This window comes from Lissotriton vulgaris, chromosome 9 (genome assembly GCF_964263255.1).
Source record: "Lissotriton vulgaris chromosome 9, aLisVul1.2, whole genome shotgun sequence".
Taxonomy (NCBI): Eukaryota; Metazoa; Chordata; class Amphibia; order Caudata; family Salamandridae; genus Lissotriton; species Lissotriton vulgaris.
In genome coordinates this window covers 433,891,724-433,919,035 of record NC_141697.1, presented here as the reverse complement: position 1 = coordinate 433,919,035, position 27,312 = coordinate 433,891,724, and the positions used below count along the sequence as shown (strand labels likewise).

Below are 27,312 nucleotides of genomic sequence, written 5' to 3'. Positions count from 1 at the left end.
CAAAGTAGCGGTCAATGCCCTGTCGAACCACGTCACTGAACACCTGATCTTCCAGAGCCTCTGGCCGAAGCCGCCACGATGGGACCGCCGACCTAGCCCGCTGCCACTGCACTGACACCAATAAGGGGTTATGATCCGATAGGGTCCTAGCCAGGTACTCCGTATGCACCACCGTCGCTGCCAAAGTGCCACTACACAACACTGCGTCTAATCTAACATGCAGATCGTGTATTGCAGAAAAGTAGGAGTAATCCCTTGTCTCAGGATGCTGTACCCTCCACACATCAAGCAGTCCCCACTTCTCCTGCCAATCCTTCCTATGAGCCGCCAGCCTGCGCACTGGGGAGTCGACCAACGGCGGGTGCGACCTATCCAGCACTACATCAGTGATCGAGTTAAAGTCGCCCCCTAATAAGACCGGGCCAGCCAAAAAGTGAGCTAGTGAACTTGTTAAGCCGTCAAAAAAGCGGGCCTGATCAGAGTTGGGGGCATACACACTACACAGGACCACCTCCCTCCCGTAAAGTCGCCCCTCCACCACCACATATCTACCCTCGGGATCAACCCGCTGTGACGTGACTTCGAACGGAGTCCCTGCTCTCACCCAGATTAGGGCCCCTCTGGCGAATGCTGAATAGGTTGTGCCAAACACCTGACCCCTCCACCTCCTCTGCAAAGCTCCACATTCTTTCTCAGTTAAGTGAGTCTCCTGAAGCATTGCCATCTGCACTCCCCGCCTCACCAGGTATGCATGTACCTTATGGCGTTTCACCATTGTCTGAATACCGCGGACATTCCATGTAATACATTTCACATTAGGTAACGACCCCATAGTAGACATTTCCGTGTAGTTCCACCATCAGACAGTTGTACCCCGCATTGCAGCAGTTGCATCCCCTATAACACCCCCCCCAAACCCCCCTCAAAACCCCCAAACTCCCATTCCCCAGGACAGGACCTAATAACCCAGCTTCAGCCCAGTTCCAAACCATCAAGCCACACACTGTGTACTAAACTGCGGTCGTCACCACAGAAGGCCTTAAGGGCCACAAGAGGGTGATAGAGCACCGACCCAGGGCGGACAGAGCTCCCACCCCGAGCCCTCCGTCCCATACTACCCTCACAGCCCCATACCTCGGATACCATCAAAAGTCTGGAGGATCAGTCCCAACAGGTGCCCCGGTACCGTTCATGACTCTGAAAATCACCCGTTGAATAGTCCAACCGAAGTCTGCGGGGTGACTGCCGGCCCCCTCACGCTCCCCGTCTCCGAGTCATCTGCACCAGAGTTCTCTGCCTCCTCCTCCGAGTCCGAACCCCCCGATGTTCTTTCCTGCTGTGATCCCGTTATACTCGCCGTTGCAGCCAGCGCACCCTTCTTGTCATCCGCCATCTGGGCTTCTCGCTTGGCCCTCTCGAGTTTGTTCCGAGTTCGAATGCGTTGCGACGGTCTTATCCGGGCTGGCTTCGGCCTGTCCCTTCCGCTCTTGTGCGTGCGATCCATTCCAGCGCGATACAGTTCAAGCCATGACCAAGCCTCGTCCGGAGTCAGGAAGAAGTGCGTCCTGTCATCGATGATCACCCGTAGCTTGGCCGGGAATAGCAAGGAGTACTGAATTCCTTCTTCTCTCAGCTCTTTCTTAACGGATAAGAAGGACGCTCTGCTTTTCTGTACTTCCTGTGTATAGTCCGGGAAGATCGTGACTTTACTATTGTCCACTTGGAAGGGGCCCTGAGACCGCGCCCTCTGTATCAGTAAGTCCCGATCTTTATAATGCAGCAGCTTCACCACCATCGGTCGAGGTGGTCGACCCTCTAAGGGAGGTCTGGCCGGAACCCTGTGCGCCCTTTCCAAGGAGAAGAAAGGAGAAAGACCCTCCGGTGCTACAACCGTCTTAAACCAGTTCTCCATGTATTCCACAGCGTCATTTCTTTCAATTTTCTCCGGAAGGCCCACCACCCTCACGTTGTTCCTCCGGCTACGACTTTCAGCATCTTCCGCCCGTCGCTCCAGAGTCGCCAAGCGTCCGAGAACATCTGTCAGTTTGTGTTCCACCGTTACGACCGCTGGTTTCAGCTCCTGGAGCAATTGTTCGTTTTCTTTCACTCTGTCCGAGAGCTTGGCATGGTCCGCTCTCAGAAGGCCCAGCCCCGTGGCGACCTGCGCTATGTCGTTGTGTAGCGACTCCTTCGTCGCGGTGATCGCCTCCAGGATGGCATCAAGGCGCAAGTTCAGTCTCTGTTCCGGCGTGGAGGCCTCCAGCGGGGCCTGGGTTCCGCCATCTTGGGCCAAGGCCGTTGCGCCATCCTGTAACTGTGGTGTGTTCAAAACACCGCCGCCATCGGCCATCTTGGCTGCGTTAGGTATTCCACCCAGGCCACCACCTATGGCCTCACCAGTCCACAGTGCTCCCACCGCAGTCGAACCGCCAAGTACAGCTTCCCAGTGAAGACTGTGTTCATAAGCATCAGGGTCCCACACACCTCCAGACACTGCACAAGCTCCTTCCTTTCGCCTACTGCATCCCTGGTCCAACCCTCGGGTACTGGTGGCCGCCGGCGAGTCACCTCCCAACGCCACGTGGGGCATCCAGTTCACCACCCGGGACCCGGGTCCCCGAGAAGGCCCTCTTCACAATCCGACAGCGTGCCCCTGGCCAGGTGGGCGGGCGCCTCTCAGAGCCGATCACTCCAGGTGCCCACACCAATATTGGGCGGTGGGGCAATACTGCTGACCCAGCCTCGCCTCACGTTTCCACGATCACCACTCTGGGCTAGGCTAGTGACTTCTGCCAGCCACATTAGCACTCCGTTGTCCCCAGCAGTGTGCTCGATCCCTCGTGGCCTCAGTTGCATTCGGGGGCTGGCGCGCTCCTCAGCGATCGGGTCCTCAAAGGAGTGCGCACCGATCCCATCTCCGTTGCTGCATCAGGAGTCCGCACCCGCCCCTCCCCCGGTGGTCCGAGCTATTTTCTCGTGCAGCTCCTGCCTCGGAGATCCGGTCAAGAGCCCCCAGGCGATCGTCTGCTGCCAGCCGCAGGCGTCTCTGCACAAGCTCAACCCGCCATCTACGATCCACCGGGCCGGGGAGCAGGGGGGGGGGAGGGGGCTCCGCACTCACCAGAACCCGGTGGCACAAAGTCTTCGCTCTCCTCGCTCAGCGCCGGTGGCGCCCTCAGTCACGCCCTCACTCCGCTTGCCCAGCTGGGCTGCCTTCGCCGAGCCAGCACAGTCCAGGGATACTCCGTCTCTGGGTCCTCCCGAGATTTCACGCCGCCATCATCCTTTGTTCTCTGCCCGTCTCCTCCGGGCTCCCGAACCAGGACATTACACGTCTCCCGAGGTCCCGCTGGGTCTCAAATTCTGCCCTCCATCTAGTAGACACCCTGTGAGGGGAATCTGTGCCTGTAAAGGTACCTCAGGCTGGATTATCAGGATAAATTCCGGGACTTGGCTCGGAGCCGCTCGCTCACGCCGCCATCCCGGTCGGCGCTGAAACCACGCCCCTCAGGTTACATTCACACTCACTCTGAAACGGATGATCAGCAATGCTACATAACAGGCAGGACAGTCTGTGTGGCACTACTGTAACTATAGTCAATTTGTACAACCCTAATATAGATGATCTCAAGTTTTAGACTCATCTTTGATAACGCCTACACACCCTGAAACCTACTGCCATTATTTGGTGTGGGGATCTTAACACATAAATAGACCCCATGTTGGGCTGGTCCGCCTTGACAGATTGGTAAGGCAAACAATTGGCCCAGGTACTACGAGACCGTATGGAGATAGATAGATAGATAGATAGATAGATAGATAGATAGATAGATAGATAGATAGATAGATAGAGCAAGATATTCAGATGCCAGAGAAGGCACGCACATTTCATCAATACACAAAACATAATCTAGATTAGATTATTGCCTGGTGTCGAGGGAGGTTAGCACTTAGACAACGGCTTGACTTCATATGCCCAAGACACTCTCAGATCATGCACCTATATTATTAGAGATGGCAATCCCCCCAGTGGATACTTCAGGCCACGTCCTTACCGGACCCTGTATACCGAGAGGGTGTACGTACGGCAATCACTCACTATTTTAATGAAAACAAGGGCTCAGTAGAAAGAGATGATACTCCATAGGAAGCGCTCCACATGACTATCAGGGGAGTGTGTATAGGGTTACAGGCGGGAGTATTGAGATCCCTTCACTCTCGCTTGCAGACTAAAGAACACTCTGATAACACTGGAAAGATACTATGAGGAACACCTGACTCCTAACATCTTGGCAGAAATTAGAGTGCAAATTACAGAATACCATGATACTGCTGCACAAATGGTAAAACACCTGTAAAGACATTGGGTTGTGAGATCATATGGAGAAGGAGGGCAACCTGGTCGTGGTGTTATCGGCCATGACACTTCAGCCATTCTGGAGCAATTTGTAGACTTCTACTCCCAATTCATTGTGACCCGTTAGGCTGCAGCAGCAACAGAGATAGCAACATACCTACATGATGATGGGGTTCCAAGTAAAATCTACAAGGAATATGCAGATTTCATCGTATATCCCGCTTACATGCAGTGTACACAGAAGCATACGAGAAGCAAATATGACCTCCGTCCCTGCGGGAAGCTTTAATAACAGCACTATTAAAACCTGAAAACACTCCTGAATGGTGCAAGTGATAAAGAGCATTATCCTTGATTAACAGATGCCAAAATTCTGGTGACAATTATAGCCAGCAGGCTCCAGCCACTACCCCCTGCGCTGGTACCATCCGACCAATCAGGTTTTATCCCCACCCATTTCACTTCACACAACTTGCTGACAGTTTGCAGTTCTGCACCAACTGGACCACTCAATCAAGGTGGCGGCAGTACTATTAGACGCCGTAAAGGCATTTGACTCTATACAGTGGGACTACATGTTCACGATACTCCACTGCATGGGAATGCTACATCCTTTTCTGCGATGGATACGTTTGCTATATACAGATCCATTAGCGAGGGTGCACATTAATGGTGACATATTGAGCATACTGAAGTTCTGCTGAGGAATGAAGCAGCGATGTCCATTATTGCAGACATTATTTGTGATTGCGCTGAACCTTTGGCGGGTGTAATACAGCCGAGTCATCCAGAAAGAGCACTGAGATTTCACCAATGCCATCTCCCTATATGTGGACGACATGTTACCCTATACCCGTGACACAGATACAAAACTAGCACCCCTAATTTTCAAATACACTAGATAGGAGTGTTATTCTGGACTGATTATCAATTGAGAGAAGTCGACCATACTTCATCTAATACAGTGCACCAAGCCTCATACACTCTACTTCCCCTTTGAGTGGTGTACGGAGCCCGCCAAGTATCTGGGTACATGGGTGTAGAGGGACTCGGAAATAGTTACCAGAAAGACTACAGCAAAGCAGTTTCAAAATTAGAAGATCAGGAGGCCCGATGAACATGTCTGCCCCTGTCAATGGCTGACAGAGAGGCGATCATGAAAATGATTATATTGCCCTGGTTTTTGTACATGTTCATCAACATTTCTCTAGTCTTGACAAAGGCATTTTTCAACACACTCTGATCCCGTATGATAACATTGGCCTGGGCTGGAACACAGCTTAGAATTAGCTGGAATACACTCACTTGATCCTATGGGCAGGTGGGTTTGGTGCCTCAAATATATATCTATATAGTACTTGTGTGTACAGGCACAATTTGCCCATTATTAGTACTTCCCCTTGCCATAATTAACACATCTAGCGATAAGATATAACAATGCACACCCCTATCCTTCTCAAAGACATTCTCCCACATGAGCGGGCAGATGTCACGTGAATGGAAATTAACAATATACACAGCACCACAAGGACTTAGCTTGCTCTAAGTGATTGAGAGGGTAAGGTGCCTTTGTATGCACCAGCATTGCCACTACTAGATCACCTGGCCATCTCCGGAACCCGGGAACCCAAGGCACTCCATTCTTGCAGAGGCAGGGCGGAGGATGATGGGAGACGTTTATCAGGAGGGGAAATTCATATTGATAGATGCCTTCACTCAAATACAACACCATACCCCGCTGTTGGTGTTCATCTACCATCAGCTCAGAGAAGCTGTGAAAGAACAATACACACAGTACATAGATGAATTGCCATTGTTAGGGGCCCTGCAGGCGATACTCACCTGCAGTTTTAGTAAAAGTTTCATAACTAGATTGTACAATACCTCCAAAAGAGACAGGACTATGGGCCTGACTAGTTCACTATTGTATTGGGCATTTGTAAAGCGCGTGGCTACCCGTGGGCGTCCCAGCGCTGAGGAATATGAAGGATGAAAATAGAGGGGCGTCTAGATACATGGAATAATATGTTAGATGGCCCCCTCACGCTGGAGGACTGAAGTTTTTTCTATGGACTTACCAGCAGACTTACAGCTAATTGCAATTTAAGGATTTAAACTTTAAATATTGACAGCAGATGTATTATACTTCTCTCCAATTACATAAGTTTGGTCTATGCACAAATGCCCAATGTAGCCGCTGTGGGGCTGTTGAACAGGATTCATGCATCTGGCCTGGGCATGTGACCTCATATTGCTTCTGGGTAAGGGTTACTCAGGCCTTATCCAATATGGTAATGGTAATGGAGATGGTGGAGTGCACTCCTCACGTTTTTCTACTAGGCCTTGTCAAAACCCTGCAGCCATCCAATTGCCGGCTGGTGGCGGTAACTATTACTGGCCAAAAGGAGCGTGTCCATGCACTGGGGGGGAGGGGGTAAGCGACTATTAAAATTCAGTGGTTGCTTAATGTAGCATACTGCAGAGCTCAACTGGACCTCTACGCAGATGAGCTTCCAAAGACGTCATGGCCAAATGACATATGGGCCCCATTTACAGTGTATCTTCTGTCGACATTGGCTTTATCCTTAAACACACTAGAATTTATACTTCAAATAAACATAGCAATAGACTAAATGATGTAATGTAACATTTATGACATGTATACTATATGGTGGCTGTGATGACACTGAAATTGTAATGTTGTGTATAATTGTAAAAAAAACCTCAATTAAAAAAAAGGAAATGTAGCATACTGCAGAGCTCAACTGGACCTCTACGCAGATGAGCTTCCAAAGACGTCATGGCCAAATGACATATGGGCCCCATTTACAGTGTATCTTCTGTCGACATTGGCTTTATCCTTAAACACACTAGAATTTATACTTCAAATAAACATAGCAATAGACTACATGATGTAATGTAACATTTATGACATGTATACTATATGGTGGCTGTGATGACACTGAAATTGTAATGTTGTGTATAATTGTAAAAAAAAACTCAATTAAAAAAAAGGAAATAGTTGTTGTAGAAGTAAACTCTCTCCACTCAACACCAAGTGAAAAAGCTGTACGGAAGTAGAGCTGTAAATAAGCGAAACTTCAGCTGAAATGTTTTTGAGCACAAATGGGATAATCACTAGAATTAAAGTCCAAAGAACAGCATTTGTATAATTTTTGTGAATGGTGCTGTTTTATTAGCCTAAATTGAAGTAGCGTGAGAATAAGTTTACTTTAAAGGAGGAAAGTGACTTTTTGATAACAGAACTGTAATATATACTGTCCCAAGATATACCTGTGGAGAAGTCCTAACTTGTTACATAAAAAGCATAAGGCTCAATGGTTGTATCAAGGTGCCAATTACATTGAGATTAGGCTTAGGCTTAGCTTCAGTAGTATGGAAACCGTTTGGGATACGAAAAAGATACCAATTCTTTCAAATAAAAAAAGACCCAGATGTTGTCTATTTCGGATCTTCAAAATTATAAAGCCAAAGGCAAACAGAGGTGAGAGCACGTTGGCTCAAAGGAAAGATCTACCTCAAAGGTTTGTTTTAATGTTAATGAATGTAAACCTTCATAATTATTGCGTTATCACTCTGTAGTCATATCCTTCAGATGTAGATCATCATTTATTCATTACGAAGCATTTCTGTACTTAGTGTTAGAACATCACACTACAACTGAAAGATTAATTGCATATAGAAGGAATCCCAATGCATTTCGGGACAAGCTCTTCATCAGGGGAAAATATCCTTTCAGACTTGTCCAAGTGAAGACTCTCCTATCTGTGGATACATGCCATAGTCGGCCAACTATGGCGCAAATTCACAGCTAGGAGAGGCTTGACTTGTACAAGTCTGAAAGGATAATTTCCCCTGATGAAGGGCTTGCCGCGAAATGCATGGGATTCCTTCTATATGCAATTAATCTTTCAGTTGTAGTGTGATGTTTTAACACTAAGTACAGAAATGCTTCATAATGAATAAACGATCTACATCTGAAGAATATGACTACAGAGTGATTAATTATTGGATAAGTCTACAAACATTGTATACTGATACTAAATACTCAAATCGGAGTGCAATAGTGGGGACGTTGTTCTTTTCTAGAATACCGCAATCATTGTGGTGGAATTTGCACGCCTTAGATCAGTGGGCGGTACCCACCTGCACCCAACACTTTAAAAAAGTTAGAAGATTTATTGTGAATTAACTTTGAACAAAGGTAGGAATGTGAGATTTTCTATTTTGTGTTTTCATATATTTTACTGAATGTAAACCTCCCATAAGGGTAAAGTGTGGTTTAAAGTAGTAAGAAGAAGTGGTCGGGGAAGAAGATTCCTGTAGCACCAGTCTGTGGAAATATTATAGCAGTTTCCCTGATGTGGAGGTTGGGAACTAGGTCACGAGACTTTCTGCGACAAATGGTTATTGGGCCTTTTCTCTGAACATTTGTGGCTTAAAAACTTTGTAAAACCCAATATATCTTGTGTCATTGTCTCATGGCAAACACTAGGCATAGCTGTCATGGTCATTAGTCACCTCCAGTTCCCAATTATAAATGGGTGCTCTATTGAAAAATGCTCTGTTAATGACTTCGCAGTAAAACATAAAAAACTGAAAATGAGCAAAAAAAGCAGCCACCAAAGACATGAAACCCATTGTCATGGTTAAAATAATGGAGTGGCATGAAATGAGCCCCTGGGATGAAATGCAGCCCCTCTTGAGTAGAAACATCAGTCACAAAAATATATATACTGAAACCTATGCACTGACAAAACCTCACAAATAGTTTGAAAAAGGAGTATGGTCCTCAAAGAAATGACCAGTGGGCAGAAACTACTATTGATAACATGAGGAAAAAATGAGGCCAGTGAGCATATGTTTTGGTGGATTCATACACCCAATTGAATAATATTTGTCCCGTAACATAAACAGACTACAAAAGTGTTGAGAAAGTATTAAAAAGATAAAAGACTGCAATGTACAAACATGATAATCTGGATTTAGAACAAATGTAGAATCTGGTCACAATGAAATGCTTGGGCATCTCCTTCACTATCCTATACCTGAATAAGATATACTTTTGGAAATATTTAAAAACAAAATTGAGAGACGGTTGAATTTCATTTCCATGACTGGTTGACTAGATACATATGTTAAAATCATCATTGAGTATCTCTCACCTCACTATACCTACTTCTAGTAAAAAGTGAATATAATCGCATCTAGTTCTTTTATTGGGCAGAGATACAGCAACATCTTTGCATAAAATTACAGAACCAAAAAGAAAATCCAATATAGCAGGGGGTATTTAGACTGAACAGATTATGAAACTGGCTTTAGTCTTCGACCTTCCAAAAGAAAAATGGCTGACTCTAGTACAACTACTAAGTAAACTTAATCTGCTAAAAGCCTGCTCGGCCATGAACATGTTCGATGGGGGAGCTTCTTGCTCACCACTGTACACTCCCACAAGGTATTTGAAGCAGTTTTGAAGAAAATTCCCCACTAAAGATTTAAAGGATCAATACACTAGAGAAGAGAACATCTTTTTTTTTTTTTTTTAAATCAACAGGATGTTGTGTGGCATTTTAAGCTCCGAGTGAATTATCCCGATTCATGCCCTTACATAGGTACAATTCACATTGCCCTTATATAGGCATAGAAATCAAGCCCTTTTTTAGGCATAGCCCATGCTACCCAAATATAGGCATGGCTACTTCCACCCGTACCAAACGTCACAACGACTTCTTGGAAAACCAGCTTAAGCAGTCAGGGACTTCCCCTTGCTTGAATATTGATTTGTCCAAGAACTCAGTTACTTTACAAAGAACAACTATTCCCTAGGGGTTCTTTCCAGGCGTTCATATGCCCGACTTTACGTCAAACTATGGCATTCCTAAACACCTTCAAGGTATAAATATACCTTCACTTGCTCTAGCAAGATACGGTGGTTCGGAGCAGTTTGAGTACCTACTTGCCCGACGCAGCTCGCTACAGCAAGTGCCGAAGGAAGCCGACTCTCCAGCTGACGCACTGAACAGGAAGCTCCCCTTCTCCTGCTGATAATCCAGCTCCAGTGTTTCCGGCTCCCCTTGCGGGGTGTTGGGAACTCGAGTCCCGAGACAGAGATACCAAACCTCCTTCATTCTAACAAGGTATGGAGCTGATTAGAACCCAGAGAAACCTTTGGTAGATTCTTGGCAAAAACTAAACCTATGCTACACAATACTTACTTCTTCACTCGTACTAGACTTAGGTTAGGTACTTTGGGGTAGGCGTATTTTAGAAGCACCAGTTTAGTATTTTAGTCAATGTTATTTATGTATGTATTTTTAAATGGCTTAGAAACCATACAATGATCTTACAGTATTATTTCATATTACTGTTTAAGCTGAATGCATTATACTTTGCAGTCTGCATAACGATTGTAGCAGTTCACCTCTCTTGCATGAGAAAGAAGACTGTTCAATAAACCCTTTTTATTGAAAACGCCCGTCTCACTATTTCTCTGCAACTCTGTAAAAACGAAGCATGGACTATTGACTAAGTGAAATACTCATCTATTTTTTCGGCGACTCTGAGAGATATATTCTTATTCTTGGGAAACAAAGTTGTCATGTTTATGCGGTTGTCAGAAACTAATCCCTTCTTGTGTATTCGAGAAAGTTTCTAGTGACCTCTGAGTTAGCTGGCACACACACAATTAAGTTTAGTATATTTGATAGAGACCTAGTTGACCTCAGTCCTACGTAAATGTAAATGTAAATGTAAATGTATTGGCATTTATATAGCGCACTACATACCCGTAGGGTCCCAAGGCGCTTCGACCGCTGCGAAACCCTTCCTGGCTTCCCTGAGAGATGGTCCCTTAATGGGTATCTCCAGGGTGAGACCAGGCATCCCCGGCGGTCTGGTGGGGCTGTTAGTGAAGATGAGGCAAGCTAATGCCCAGAGTTGCCGAGTGTGATCGCTGATCAGAGTGGGCACCGAGGCGAGAGAATTATCGAGTCCGCTGACCCTGGTCCAGAAACCTGCCGAGCCGGGAATCGAACCCTGGTCCCGGGCCGTCCTCTGCTCTCTGGTCTGCCGCCTCTAACCAGTGAGCCACACTACTTCACACTACGTCAAATCTATAGAATGTATTATTTCAATGCGCAGAGCCTATTGGGAATATAGGAACTACACTACAAGGAAAGGATCTTGATTGGTTGATTGGATAGCCTGAGGACTCAACTTTTAAGCAAATCCTAGACTGACACAAAACCTACTCAAGTGCCTCTCTTTAGCATAAAATGGCATAGCTGACAAATAATCTCAAAGTCTTTTGACATTTTACAAACTAATCCTCAAATCAAATCCTTGCTCAGATCAATTCCACAAAAACACTTCCCTGGAAAACATACTATTCGCAACAAGAAAACAATACAATAACATCTCTGTTGTTACCAACTACTCAAAAGCATAAGAGATACACAAACAACCTTAATTATCGCAATAAAAATTAAAAAGCCTCAACATCAACCTTTTTGTTGATATATGTTCCAACACACAGGCTAGAGACTTCAAAGTCTTAAGGTCAGCCATTATTTCACACAAATACAAAGATCCTACATATTGTAGCAGAAAAAGAGAAGGTAAACATACATACACACACACACATTATATATATATATATATATATATAAATATATATATATATATATATATATATATATATATATATACACATACATATACACACAAAAAATATATCTATCTATATATATTCACACAAAGTTCAACAATTGATGGCACTACACTCGGGAAATCTTTAAACAGCATTTATTTTACGGCTGCGAAGACCTACGCGTTTCGAACGTTACGTTCTTGATCACGGTAACATTTTCAACAATAAGTCCCTTCTCACTTTTGCTTTATATACTTATCCAGGTATTAATGGCAAACAGTAGCGGTGGCCAGGGCACTCAGCCCTAGAAACACGGAATAACAATCCTTTCTTGCCAATCACAGTAGTTGTTTTATAAAAAAGGGAATTCATTCACTAATTAACACTGTAGATTTAAATAAGCATACAGGATGTATTCTTCACCGCTAACCCACATATGCCTGGACACAAGTCTCATTGACACATTATATGTTAAAATCACCACTATATGCATGGCATTGAAAGGGCACTCAGTCCAATGAACAATGAGAAAAACGCTTATGATTTATGTAAATCCTTGTCATTTCCATACACGTTAACAAATCAGTTAGGAAATGTTGCTTCAAGTTGAATGATGTTAATTTAACTACAATGCCTATAATGCATTAGGTGCAGCAATGTGTATACAAAGCAAAAGTGAAAAGGGACTTATTGTTGAAAATGTTACCGTGATCAAGAACGTAACGTTCGAAACACGTAGGTCTTCGCAGCCTTAAAATAAATGCTGTTTAAAGATTTCCCGAGTGGAGTGCCATCAATTGTTGAACTTTGTGTGAATATAATTACGGGATCCTTCCTTGGTCCCGTTGCTGGCACCAGCTCCAACGTGCTCCCCCTGCGACGAGGCAAGTTGCGAGTACATATATATATATATATATATATATATATATATATTTACTTTGGAAAAGAATGTGTGTTCTCTGTTGATATTCAAATGGTCTGGTTTTGATCCATTAAGTTATAGTCCATATCAGTATGTACAGTATGTATTCAACCTTTCAAAGCAGCTTTCAGCTAAGAAAATATATGTTTGTAGCCTTCATTATGTCAAAAGTATCATCATTAATGTCTAGCACTACAAAGGGTATATCTACATAGTCATTTTATCTTGAGTCAGATGCATCAGAAGAGTTCAGAATTCATCAAGCATCAAACAAGTCTACCCTAAAACATTGTGAACACAGGATACCAAATGCAATTCAAATAGTTCCAACTCCACATAAGTATGTGACCTTAAGCAGCTTAAATGGCTCCATACCTACCAGTACTCAAATTCTATGATCATCTTCTGGGAGAAGAGCTCATTAAATATTTCTCTGAAATATTCTTCATAGCAGAACCACATCTCTTGTGTACTGGACCATTCTTCAGATCCTACAGCCACCTTCTTCTGCGCTGCAAAACTGTTGCCCTCCCCCTACGGGAGTTTCCTGTATCCCCTGCAGTGGAGTGGCTGGAGGCAGTACTTCCGCAAGAAAGTTTCTGGAACCTTTTGGCTCCAGCTACTGGGGCTCCTCACAAGCTGGGGTATGAGACTGAAAATGTAAGCAATATAAAGGCATGTGTTTCCATGGTAAAAATGAATTGTGGCCCAGCTAAGGTTTACCAAAACAGCACAGAGTTTTTGACAGGTTTTGGGTCTGGAAACTTTTTACAAATTACACAAATATCAATTGAAAAAATGTAGAAGCAAAAAGAAGCAACTTCATCAAGAAGAATCCTTTCTGCTGGTCTCCTCCATGTCAACATGTCTCTGCACGTTGGGTTTTATGGTTAAAATATCTTATTTAAATGCAGAAAATTACATTTGATACATTTCAACCACAAAATGAATTATGCTAAATGCACTGCTATTTTCAGTGTCTGATTTAAAATAACCATGCTAAATATTCTGTTAATGGATTTGTAATTGACTGCATAATCTGAGACACCTATCAAAAAATACAATACTGCTTCAAAGTCAAAAACACGCATTTTAATTACCATCAACAGAGCCAAACTCTCTTTCATGTGCACGAGTTAGAATCTCTTTGTATAATGTTTCTGCTTGCTTGAATTTCCCTTGTTTCAAATAGCAGGATGCCTAGAATAAAAAACACAGTCAATGCAGTGATAGCCAATACAACTAAGAGAAATATTATAAATAACCCCAAGCAAAGACTGATAATCAGCAATGCCACGTAATGGCAGCTTCATTTTAACCACAGTCTCATTCATCCGAATACAGGCTCTTAAGCAAAGGGCAGAGAAAGAGAATATCAAAGACTTGCTTTTATCCAACCCTTAAAACTCCAGTCGTAAAAGTTATAGGAGTTTCCATTAGCCACGTTATGACATAATTTATGATGAAAGGCTTGGGTGGCCATGCCAGCATTCAGAGACACACACATATGCACATCAATGTGAAATGCGTTGCTCACTAAGACATCTTGTCAGCTCTACGTGTGCCTTACATGTCCTGAATAAAAACCAGAATTATATTTCTAAATACTATAAAGTTAATTGGGGATCGTGCAGCACAGCCGAAATTCAAACCACAAGCAAAGAAAGGAGGTGGTGGAGAAAAAGACGGCAGAGAACCCATATTAAAGGTGTTTAATTTTTATGCAATCATACAGTAAAGTTTTTTTGTTTCATCCCCAATTGCAGCAGAATGTCACGCATAGCAAAAATAACTTTTTGTTCTGAAAACTTACCAGATTATTTTTGGTTTTTGCCACGTTTGGATCATCTGGCCCAAGTTTGGTTTGGTAAATCTCGAGTGCCCGCTGATAGTAATATTCAACTTCTTCATACTTGCCCTGGTTTTGGCACAGTAATGCCAGGTTATTTAACTGCTTAGCAACATCTGGGTGGTCCTTGCCCAGTACCTAGGAAAGGGAGGCTGAAATATTAGGGCATGACCTAAACAGTACACACTCTTTCTGAAAACAATAATAAAATCCATAGTCACTGTAACTGTCTTAATCGTAGTACATTGACACTCTCTCTAGCTATCAACATGTTTGTACAGTGAACCCTAGTAGAAATGGAAATTGCATCTCTTTGCGGTTTGACCAAAGCTCTGTGTGCCCGCTACCATGCACGTGGATGTGCATCATAAAAAGTCACGCCACATTGTCCCAGGTAAGAACATACCCATATCACTTTGATGTAAGGAGCCAATACATGTTTTGTTTAAATATATGGATGGAGTGTGATGATAATCGAAAAGAGCCTACAGAAAACAAGCAAAAAATTTGTCAGGAAGATAATGTTATCCTACGTAAACATCATCTTACCTCTATTTTCAACATGAGAGTAATTTGACAGCTAAGGTAAAGAAGAAAGGGGAGAGGAGAAGCAGCATTGGGTAGCAAGGCCTAGGTAAGTAGGTTCTTGACAACCTCCTGAACAAATTGAGCATGGCTTTGAGGAAAAGCCTCACAAGTGTATTGCTCGAAGAAAGCAAATAGAGCAGCTGATGGAGCGGTCTATATAGCTTGTTTAGTAACATGACTGAAGAATACTAATGAGTCGATTAACTTTGGCAGAGGGTGACTGAACTCTGGATGGAAGGTCTATCCCTTGTAGGGCGCAGTAGTTGGGAATGCAGGGTTTAATCTGAAGATGGTTGTCTTAGATGCACTTCAGCCTGACTGGATGCCATGGTAAATAAGAAAGAGGACTCATTGAGCTAAAACATAGCTTACATCTACTGTGACCTCGAGGTCATAAGTTCAAATCCTAGGAAACCCAACTCAGCCATCCGTCCTTCTGTGGGCGGCAAATTGTGTACCATTAATTTGGCCAATGCTAGCGTATGTTATTTATACTGCTAAAAACAGAGAAAGTTTGGTATAAAGTGCTATTTTAAACCAGCACTGGCAAACCAAAAACGTGTGTCTTTTAGCCATGTTGTAAAGCAGCATGGATAAAAGTTAGTGGCGTAGAGGGGATGTAGAGTGAAGTGAGGTGGAGGTGCGTGGGGTAGAGTGTAGCCTGGAGTGGCATATAACAGAGTGGAGAGGCATACAGTGTAGTAGAGCAGTGTAGATTACGTTGCCCTAGAACATATTGGTGTACAGTGACAGAGGGAGAGGCATAGATGTGGCATAGAGTGACAGACTGTGCAGTGGCGTAGAGTGTCAAAGACCAGTAGAGTGGAGTAGAGTGGCACAGAATAGAATGGCATAGAGTACACAGTCAGAGTGGGGTGGGGTGGCATACAGGAGGGTGGAGTAGAGTGGGGTGGAGTAGAGTGGTGTGAAGTAGAGTGGTGTGAACTAGAAGGGCATAGAGTAGAGTGGAGTAGAGTAGAGTGGAGTAGAGTAGTGTGTCGTAGAGTGGCAGTGGCGCAGAGTAGAGTGGCGCAGAGTAGAGTGGTGCAGAGTAGCGTGGGATGGAGTAGAGTGATGTGGAGTAGAGTGGTGTGGCAGAGTAGAGTGGTGTGGTGTAGAGTACAGTGGGGTCCAGTAAGAGTGGAGTAGACTGGTGTAGAGAAGAATGGAATAGCATAGAATAACGTAGTGGTGTGGCATGCAGTAGAGTGGCGTGGTGTAGTGTGGAGTGGTGTAGAGTGGCACAGAGTAGAGTCCCACTGTGTGTGGTGGAATGGCATAAAGTGGAGTGGTGTAGAGTCAAGTTGCACAGAATGGCATGGAGTGGAGAGGCGTAGAGTGGAATGAAGCAGCACAGAGGGGAATGGAGTGGCAAAAAAGTGAAATGGAGTGGCAAAAAAGTGGAATGGAGAGGCACAGAGTGGTGAGGTATGTGCCATAGAGTAGAGTGGACTAGAGTTGCATATATTAAAACGGTGTAGCTTGGCACTGGGTGTGGTGGCGTGAGATAGAGTAGAATGGAGCAGAGAAGAGTGGTGTAGGGTCAAGTAGCGTACAGAAGTAAATTTGTGGAGTAAGTAACTAAAGCATTGATCGAGACGGCAGATCGGGCAAAAGCAAAATAAATAAGAAGCTGTATGCCTGTGTTAAAAGTAGGAAAGCACATCCAGGAATAATACTGAAATACTAATAAAATAAAACAAATAGTGTGTCACAAAAAGACAAGAAAGAATACATGTACTTGGTTCATGCTCCAAGGAGGAACTAAAACGAGAAAGGAAGGTAAGATTACAGAAGCTTAGCAACTGAACGTTTGCAAATGAGAGTGACAACCAAAACAACTAATGGCATGCTTTGGGAAGGTTTACATGTAGCCGATTCCCGGGGAGTTCTGCACAGCACTCATGTAGCATGCAGCTGCCTAGGAAACACACCAGTATTTGCAACTAGTGCAGTACAAAACCACGGTACATCAGATATTCATCTAGAAGAGGGGTAAGGGTATGGTATATTGTGTGCTTGCATAGCATTGCACTATATTAGCAATTAAAAGTAGAAACATGTAGATACCTTGGATGGTCAGCAATAATGCCAGGACAGACAGAGAGCTTTACGTTTAGGATGTGCCATGGGGGTACTTCCTGAGGCTAAGCTTATGGAGGCAATACCAATAGATACATAACATCGATATCAATGAAATCATCATCACAGATGAAAAGACGGGCCTGAATGGGACCTTCTTAAGACTGCGAGTCAACATTCATTAATAAGTGAAACACAATAGCTGCAAAAACTGGAAGAGCACAGGAGCCCTTCTGTGGGAGGCATCCGCGTACGAACATGACAAAAACCCTTAGGTACCGTTGCAGAGAGATCACCAAATGTCAGCTACTTACCACCTACCCAACTTTTTTTTCTCACAACAAATTTTATTGTTGACAGACAAAATAGAAGCAGGTGGCACCAGTGCAGCATTTGTAAACATATCATACCAATGGTAAAGATGTCAACGTTTACAATATACAATTGTCGCAGAAGGGAATGTGCAAAAAAATGAATTAAACGCATATAAACATTATTAACTAAAAACATCAGTGTCACAAAGTCCATTCGTATATTGTCGTACAAAGTCTTCAATCTTAGCATGTGAGTACAGATAAGTATTCTCAAAATAAATACCGAACATTTGATCTTTATGGCAGATCTTCATTGTGTAGCGCAGGGGGCATAGGCTCAAGATATAGACCCTGATAATCAGCCGACCGCTTCCATATCTTCTGGTGTTTCTGGGGACATCTGGTGTTTCTGGGGACATCCCTATCCCCCCCCACCCCCCCCCCCCCCAAAAAAAAATAACGGTATTTCTAACCCCATGGAAAAATCAAGGCCCTGTTTCCAGGCCCCTACAGATGGCGGTGAAGTCGCCTTCCAAGCCTCAACAATGTCACGCTAAGCAAGAGTAAGCCCCAGGAATAGCAGGTGTCTTTTGTATCTGTTACCTCTAATGCCCACCGTAATGTGAAGCATAGTTAGACGCAGGGACTGTGGAATGTTGCACAACAGCACCTCAGAGAGACAGGTCAGCACCCCACACCAAAACAGCAGTAGAGCAGTACACTCCCAAATTGTGTGGAGGAAAGTGCCCTCGGGCATTCCACAGCGTAGACAGAGGGGGGATGTAATCATCCCGGCGCATCACAGCCTGTAGTGAGTGAAATACACACAGTGAAGATAATTAAATTGTGCGAAATTGTAAATATTTATAAAATTGAGACAGAGGCATTTGAAATTCGGTTTGTAACTGCTGGACTGACTTCATGGTCTGACCATGCAGGACAGCGCCAACTGTTGAAATTCCAATAAAATCCCATCCCACGAAGCCCTGTAGTTCAGCCAATTGAGGTCAGAGGCCATTGTGACAAAGAGGAGTCTCTGTCGTGAGTTTGCCCCACCACCCCATCCTACGCAGTGCCTGTCGCCATATCACAAAGACCGTCCGGGTTGCGGGCGGTAGCGGCTTGAGCGTCGCACTAGAATGTAGAATTGTGTGTAGAGATTTACAGTCCATTAACAAATACTCGCCGGCGTAAGCTGGGTCACGTCTATCCCCGTACCACCAATCATTTGAAATGAGAAGATGAGATCTTGCATGATACGCCTGAATGTTTGGAGTCGCAATACCCCCGCAGTATGTGGACTGAAAGCACGTTCTTAGTGTGACACGCACGCCCCCCTTCCGCCCCCCAAGGAAATGACTAAGGACCGGGTTTAATTGCCGAAACCATGTATGCAGAATTGAGTAGGAATGGTTTTGAAGTTGATAAAGAAGGCCATTTCAAAAATGGCCAATTTGCCGAATAGTGATAAGGACAAATGTGACCAGACACGCACCTGTTCTTTGACCAGAGTCAACAAAGGGGCCAGATTTTTATTCCAGGAGGCGGGCTGTGGCGCTGACAAGAACACCCCAAGATATATGTATATATATATATATATATATTTTTTTTTTAAAGACCTTCATTGTACAATTCTATAATGACACAGCATATGGCCTACAACCCCGGGGGCCGGCCGCGTTATTCATAATATCTGTTCAGCGTTTTCAGGTTAACACAGCCTTTCATCCGACATCCCTGGGGTCCGGGAGCGCGCTACATTAAGGTGTACATATTTCAATCAATTTGTGTATCGGATAACCCATAGGTCTATTATTTTCTCATTTTGTTTTGTTTTTCTAGTTTTCTTTTAACTTGTAACAAACAAACACGTTGACAATCAACACGACAATAGTTCTACAAAGTGTATGAATATATCCTTGCCTGGGATCTGAGTTTACAGATACTGCATCCAGTGTGAAGTCCCACTATGCACAACAATTTGGTCAAGAGGTTAACACTGTCAGTCCCACTCCCGCTCTACCTCCTCATCGGAGCTGGCATCGTCGTCTTCTGGTAGTGGATTACACGGGTCTCCTCTATATGTATTCCACATGGACCAAACCTTGTTCCATTCATGTGGGCAGGCTCTATTGACATACACTGCCCGCTCTGTAAACATTAACAGATCCATGTTCCTGCTCCATTGTGCTAACGTGGGCAGTTCTGGGGCGCCCCATTTTTGCGCTACCACCATTATGGCCAATGTACCCCATATCAGCCCGTAACTGGACAGATCATGTGGATCTCAAATGTTTAATAGAGATTTACGTAGTTCAGGAGTCAGCGATACCTTTAGTGTTTGTGACATTGTCCGCAGCACTTGACGCCAATAGGCGGTTATTAGTGGGCAGTCCCAGAGGGTGTGGAATAATGTGCCTTCCTCCCCACAACCCCGAAGACAATAGGGATGCGGAGCTCTGTGTAGTTTATGTAGTGTGGTTCTCGTATAATATACACGGTGTAAGATTTTCAATTGTACTAGCCTGAGCTTGGCAGATATGCACAACTCCCTCGGGGATGCCAGCGCCTCGTTCCACTCCTTCTCATCTATGTCTCCTTGTTCATCCACCCATTTTTCGCGCAGTTTTAGTGTAGGGTCCGATTGATTGTTTAGCAGTTTTTTGTGGGTAAGGGAAGTGGCACTATGCTGCATATAGTCCATGAGCAGTCTATCCTCTAGCGGGGAGTATTCCGAGACTTCACTGTTTGGTGGTATTGCCTGCAGTAATGCGTGCCTAATCTGCACATACCTATAGGTTTCGTTTGGACCTAAGTCATATTGTTGCTGAAGAAGGGAGAACGGGACTACCGTTCCCCTGTCCCATAAGTCACCTACCGTAGATATTCCAATGTTGTCCCATTGTGTAAACCCTTTACTCTGTCTCAACTGTCCCAATGCCTTCATGTCCCAGAGCGGGGTAAGCTTAGTAATGATACCCCTCCATCCCAGCTTCGCCTGCGCCGCATGCCATAGCAGTGCTGTGTGTTTTGTGGGGCCTATCAACCGAGCCGCTTGACCTCTGTTATAGAGCACTGAAAGCATACTGTCTGTGTCCTATCTGCCCTGTATGCTGGGTCATCTTGAGGCGCATTAATCCATTGGTTGATGATTTTGAGTTGGGCGGCCCAGTAATACAATTGCAGATTTGGTAATGCAATCCCCCCCTCGTACCAACTTCTGTTTAGCTTGACATGGGCAATACGTGCTGGCTTGTTACTCTAGAGCAGGTTGGACACTAAGGTTGTCACCAGTCGGAAGAACCTCGGCGGGACAGGGTAGGGTGAATTTTCCAGTGCGTAGAGGAACCTCGGGAGAGGCATCATTTTATAGAGCGCCGCCCTTCCGAGGAGTGTCAATGGCATCGAAGCCCAATGTTTGACGTCAGTTTGGAGCCGGGTCATGGGTGGAGTCAGGTTTTTATCGAAGAAGTCTGTGTGGTTATCAGTTATGTGAATACCAAGGTATTTAAATGAGGACGTGGTCAGCTGCAGTGGGCAGTGTATGTCGAGCTGTGGCGCAGGCCCTCTAAGAACGTAAATGACAGATTTCGACCAATTGAGAGTGTACCCCGACGACGTCCCGTAGTTGTCACACAATGCCAGTAGGGCTGGTATACTTCTATCCGGGTCCATCAAGTACACCAACATATCGTTGGCGTATAAGGACACACGGTCCTCCCATCCCTCTTTCCAGCCAATGCCCTTTAGTAACGGTGTATTTCTAATCGGTGTCGCCAGTGGTTCTAAGACCAGGGCAAACAATAAGGGGGAAAGAGGACAGCCCTGTCGGGTCCCTCTTGCCAGTTGGATCGTACGTGAGATGTGACCGTTGGCTGTATTGTGTGCAATCGGGTTAGTGTATAAGAGGCGCACCCAAGCTATGAACTTGGGGCCAAAACCCATACGCGTCAGAACTGCAAAGAGGTGTCCCCATTTGACAATGTCAAACGCCATTCTGGCATCTAATGAAAGGATCACTGCTGGTTCCGTTAACGACGGAGCTCGCGCCATCACCCCATGCACTCGCCTGAGATTGAGAGCTGTGCTCCTGTTCGGCATGAAGCCAGACTGATCGGGTGTATTAGTAATGGGAGATGTGTCATCAATCTCGTGGCCAACAACTTCGCAAGAATTTTGGCCTCAGCGTTAAGGAGAGAGATTTGGCGATATGATGTGCAAGCCGTCGGCGGCTTGCCAGGTTTCGGAATTGCCACTATGGTGGCTGTCCTCTGATCCAGCGGGAGTTCCGCCTTCTCTCGACTCTCCGTGTACATATCCAACAAGGGCGTGCTGAGTGTTTCTGACATGAGTTTGTACCAATCTATGGGGATCCCATTCGGGCCCACTGCTTTCCCTGACTGTATCGCGTGGATTGCTAGTTGTATTTCCTCAATAGAGAGGTCCGCTTCCAAATCTTGAACCGCTTCTTGTGTAAGTGTTTGGATCGCTATGTGGTTTAGAGAGTCTAAGGCTGCACTTTCTGTGATTTCCCGAACCGAGGTGTATACCTTCTCGAAGTGGTATGCCAGTGTGTTTACAATCTCCTCGGGGTGTGTCTGTAGTTGACCTGCATTCGTACATAACTGCTGAATGCACCTGCTGCTCCCTCCTTTCTTGTCTAACCAGCCTAACATTTTCCCTGCTTTATCTCCCACCTCGTATACTTTGTGGGCCGTAGCCGAGTGATTGTCTATTACCTGCAGTCTGAGGTGTTCCCTATATCGCTGCTGGCATAGCTGTAAAGTGTGAGCCATGTCTACTGTGGGATCTGCCACATGGGTCACATTGGCTGTGCGCATGGACCGTTTTAACTCCAAAAGTTCCTGTCTCTGCGCTTTTTTGTGCCCCGTAATGGAGGCAATCGCCTGTCCGCGAAGGACTGTTTTGTATGCTTCCCATAGGGTCGCGGGGGGGGGCACCGAGTATTTGTTTTCGGAAAAGTATAACTTAGTCGCTTTTTTCAGATCTTTCCGGATTCCCGGGATTTTCAAAAAGTTGGGGTAAATGGGGTATATCCTCTTGCGAGTCTTTTACCGACTCAGTAATGTCAACACTATCGGAGAATGGTCCGATATTCCCCTGGGCTGTATTTCGATGGTATCGACGTCCTGCATACCGTCTCCCAACCCCAAAAATAGTCTATACGTGAGAAGCTATTATGTACGGCTGAGTACTAAGTGCATTGTCTCGCGGTTGGGTGTCTGTGGTGTCAGATATCTATCAAGCCCATGGCCTCCAGGAAACCGTGTAGGCTGGTGGGACCGGTTGCGTGTGACCTGACTGGGAATGTATCCAGCGTTGGATTCATAACTGCGTTAAAATCTCCCCTGATGAAGGTGTCCCCCACTGGAAGGTTCAGTAGGAATTCTCCCAATGCCGGTGGGGCCACTGTTTGGAGTGCCGGTGGGACATAAATTGATACTATGTTTAGAAGCCGACCCTCCCACTGCCTGTGTATCGCAGCAAAACGGCCCTGATCGTCTACTTTGTGATCCAAGAAAATGAAAGGAGAGGTCTTCTTTAACAGGATACCCGTTCCTCTGGAGCCAGAGGTAAATTCTGAGTGTGCCATCATCTTGTAGCCTCTGCGGTCCAGCGCCTGACATGCTCTACCTGTGAGGTGTGTCTCCTGTAGCAAAACCAAATGTGGGCCCTGGCGCTTGAGTGCCTGCATCACCAGTCCTCTCTTAATTTTGTCACCCAGTCCTCGTACGTTCAAGGTCAGTATCTTTAGGGGTGGGACTACGGTCTGTTGCATTACGCCGCTATATGCGGCCTCTTGTGAGTGTTGTGACATAGTGGGGTGGTCTAAGTGGGAACCTCTGTGTCGTCCCCAACAGTGCTGTGAACCTAGTGCCCCAGTGAGTGGTGTGTGTGTGTGTGTGTGTGTGTGTGTGTGTGTGTGTGTGTGTGTGTGTGTGTGTCTCTCGTCGTGTCGTGTCATTACTTGCAAAACTTGAAGCCTAACAAATGAAATCCCCCTCCCCACCCCCCTCCCTGCCTCCCTGCTGCTCGGACATAGAACCGCCCGCCTCCCCAACTTAGCAGAGTGCACATCCCTATCCCAACCCATAGTACTTGCTTGTGGGGGGTAAGTAGTTCTGTGGTGACAGCGACCCCATCTGCCCACTTCCGCTTCTTCCTGATTGGAGCCCAAGGGCAGCACGTCTACCATGTTAGACTACTGTTGCCTGAGCTATATCAGCCGGGTCTTCAAGATTCAGGCTGTTGTTCATCGTCCCTCAGTCCCGTCTGAGACATTGTCCTGATTTTGCCCGGTCGACGTCTGAATTCGTTCGGATCTCTATCCGTTGGTTTCGCTGACCTTTGTCCGTGCGCCGAGGCGCTTCCAACCGCCGCCAGCCGTCCAGCCATTTCCGTGCCGCTTCAGGTGTGTCGAAGAACCACGTTTTGTGATTATCAACTACTCGCAGTTTCGCCGGGAATAGCATAGAGTAGGGCAGTTCCTTCGCCTGCAGGGTCTTCTTCACGTCTGTGAAAGTTTTCCGACGCCGGGCCACTTCGGCCGTGTAGTCAGGAAAGAAGGCAATTGTGGAGTTTTGTATTTTAATAGGCAGCGAAGTCCGTGCTGTCTGGAGTATGGCGTCCCTGTCTCGGAAGTTAAAGAGTCTGGCCAGCACTGGTCTCAGTGCCGCCCCCGGTTTTGGTGCTCCACCGGGGACCCTATGTGCCCTTTCGATGGAGAAGAAGTGTGAAAGGCCCTTAGGTTGCAGCTTGGTCTTGATTAGGTCTTCAATATATAGATCCATTGCTCGCTTGCCTTCCGATTCTGGTATTCCCAGGATTCGTACGTTGTTCCGTCTTGAACGTCCTTCCTGATCGTCCAGCTTTTCCTGGAGTTTCTTGGTAACTGCTTCCATACGTTCCATTGCCAGTTGCAATTCGGAGGTGTCTTCTACCAGGGACTTCGTAATTACCTCCACCTGTGGTACCCGCTCCGTCATTTTGTGCAAGTCTGCTCTCAATAGGCCAACGTCTGTAGAGATGGATCCCACCGTCGTCTGCACATTCGATAGTGTTCTCATTAGGTCTTCTAACGTCACCTTCTTGGCGCAGTCTCCCTCTGGGCCCTTTCCTGTGGAGGTGTGTCCTGATTGCTGCGTGGTGGCCTTATCGTAAGCATATTTGTCTAGCCTTGCCTGTGCCGTGTTATTCCTTGCGCCTCTGCCCGCCATGGTTCTCACCTTCACTGTATCGCTAAGCGTGGCCAGTCTTGTGTCAGCACGCGATTATTCCCAGGCGTCTCTGAGCCCAAGTCATCACAGATGGTATCTTGACGCGTAATGAGAGGCCCGTCTGGGCGCGGGAGGCAAGATGGCGTCGTGCCCCGGAGCTCCTGCAAGTTTGTGGACTGTGCCGCCGTGATGGGGCGTCCAATCAAGCTCCTTCTATGCAGGCTTCTGTGTGATCGCCTTCGCTGCTCTGGAAGTGGCGTGCACACTGTGGCTTAAGTGCACTATAGCCCATATGGTGTAGTGGCCCTTCTTCACTCCTGCACACAGGCCCAGACAGTTTCACTGCGCCACTGGCGCGCACTATTGCTCTCAAAAGTCTCCACTTGTTCCCCAGAGAGTCGGTGTCTCAGCCAGGTGCCACCCCGTGCTGCCACTACGATAAGCAGTCCGATTTGCCAGGCGCGGGCCGCTGAGTGCTTGCTAGCATTCACTTTTGGTTGGTCCAGTAGCTCCCCAGGCCCTCCACATGCGCCCTCCACCGCGCAGTGCCCTGCTGTGTCTATGCGCTCCAGGGGGCTTGGGGGGATTGGGGGAAGGGGGGGCGGATACGAGCGCGGGCAGCAATATGCGCTCAAGAACATTTCAGCCGCCGTCACACCCCGAGCCTGGAAGTTGCTCTATAACATCGCCGATGTCGGGGCTCCTCTCAAGGCCTCTCCGGCGATAATAATGACAGTGGGGGCGAGTGGTGGGATCGTCGCTCGTGGGGTGCAGGGTTGATTGTGTCCCTCACTCCGCTCCGCCACCCTCCATGTGTTTCCGCAGATCGCTTGTCCCAGCAGCAACTTCCGGTGGGCGTCCCCGGCCTGCGGACACTTCCGGCCGGGTAGTCAGTGACGCAAGCCCGGTGCAGCCAAGGTGCGGAAAGGCCCGCACCGGTCACTTCGCTCGGCTTCCCACGTCGGATCTGCACCGGAGTGGTGGCGGACGGTGCCTCTTGGTCTCCTCCCCCGGAATCTGCCTCTGGAGGTACAAATATGTCGGATCAGTCGTTGGATTTACTTGGAGCCGCTTCGGTCACAGAGCTCCTCTGCTACACAGCCATCTCGGTCGGCTGCTAGCCACGCCCCCCCACCCCAAGATATTTGAAGCCATCCGGGACTACCGTAACCTCATGTGTCCAAGTCCCGAGCTGAACAACCCAACGCAAGGGCCATAGAAACGATTTGTGGGCATTCATGTAGAGACCAGAGTTCTCGCCAAAGATTTGCATTATTCCAAGCAGGCGTGGGCCGGATCTATTAGGGCATGTGAAAAAGAATGAGACAACATCGGCGTACAACGCTATATGATCGGAGACCTCCCGTGACCACTCAAAGCCCTGGGCATCTATTCTTACCCATGCCGCAAGTGGTTCCATTGCAAGTGTAAAAAGGTAGTGAGATAAAGGGCATACCGGTCTTGTGCCCCTTCCGATGCAAAACGGCTGCGAGATTGAGTCAGTAATCCGTACCGAAGCGGTGATGTCTGTGTATAGGAGGCGAATATATTTAAGAAGTCAAGGGCCAATGTAAAGTTGGTTCAGGAGAGCAAAGAGGTAGGTCCAACTAAGAGAATCAAAGGCCTTGTCGATATCTGCAAGAAGGAGCGCTGCCGGCTCATTCAGTCGGTATACAGAGGCAACAATGTTGTGCGCACAACGGGTGTTATGTCGGGTGGCACAGCTGGACATAAAGCCAGCTTGATCTGGGTGAACTAATGTTGCTATGTGTGGGACGATGCAGTTTGCAATGATTTTGGCCAACAATTTTGCTTCAACGTTGATTAGGGAAAATCGATCTATATGAGTGAGGTATGGAGTTTCGAGGGCTTGCCTGGTTTTAAGAAAATCACTATTTTGGCATGATGCCAGTCAGTCGGAAGCCGGCCATCTTCCACCACCGCGTGGAGTGCCGCCAAATAATGTGCTGATATCTGAGATGAGTATTTCTTGAAGAACTTACAGGGAAATCCGTTCAAGCCCGGTGCTTTACCCAAGCTCATGTCCTTGAGGGCACTCTGAACCTCCTCAGTAGAGATCGGGGCGTCTAGGTCATCCGGTAGAGACCTTGGGGGCAGAACAGCCTGGAATCAGTCAATGGTGGCCTTGTGGGAAACCTTTTGGTTTTGGCACTACAAAAATCCTAATTAAGTAAAAAGTAAACATGAATGTGTGCAAATGCACCATCCACCTTGCTTGTTTCTCAAGAAATTCCAACAAGTTAGCAATGTGAAGGAGCCAAATGTAAAC

General features: G+C 46.3%; 1 protein-coding gene across 6 annotated transcripts in view; it reads right to left on the bottom strand.

The window, feature by feature from the left end:
* Window positions 1-27,312, bottom strand: part of KLC1 (kinesin light chain 1) — a 405,752-nt gene that overhangs the window by 149,678 nt on the left and 228,762 nt on the right. For all 6 annotated transcript variants that reach the window (XM_086937867.1, XM_086937865.1, XM_086937866.1 and 3 more), the window contains exons 8-9: window positions 14,765-14,938; window positions 14,052-14,151 (exon numbers count right to left, since the gene is read on the bottom strand). In XM_086937867.1, coding sequence (XP_086793993.1) covers window positions 14,052-14,151; window positions 14,765-14,938 — 274 coding nt within the window. The remainder of the gene's footprint in view (window positions 1-14,051; window positions 14,152-14,764; window positions 14,939-27,312) is intronic.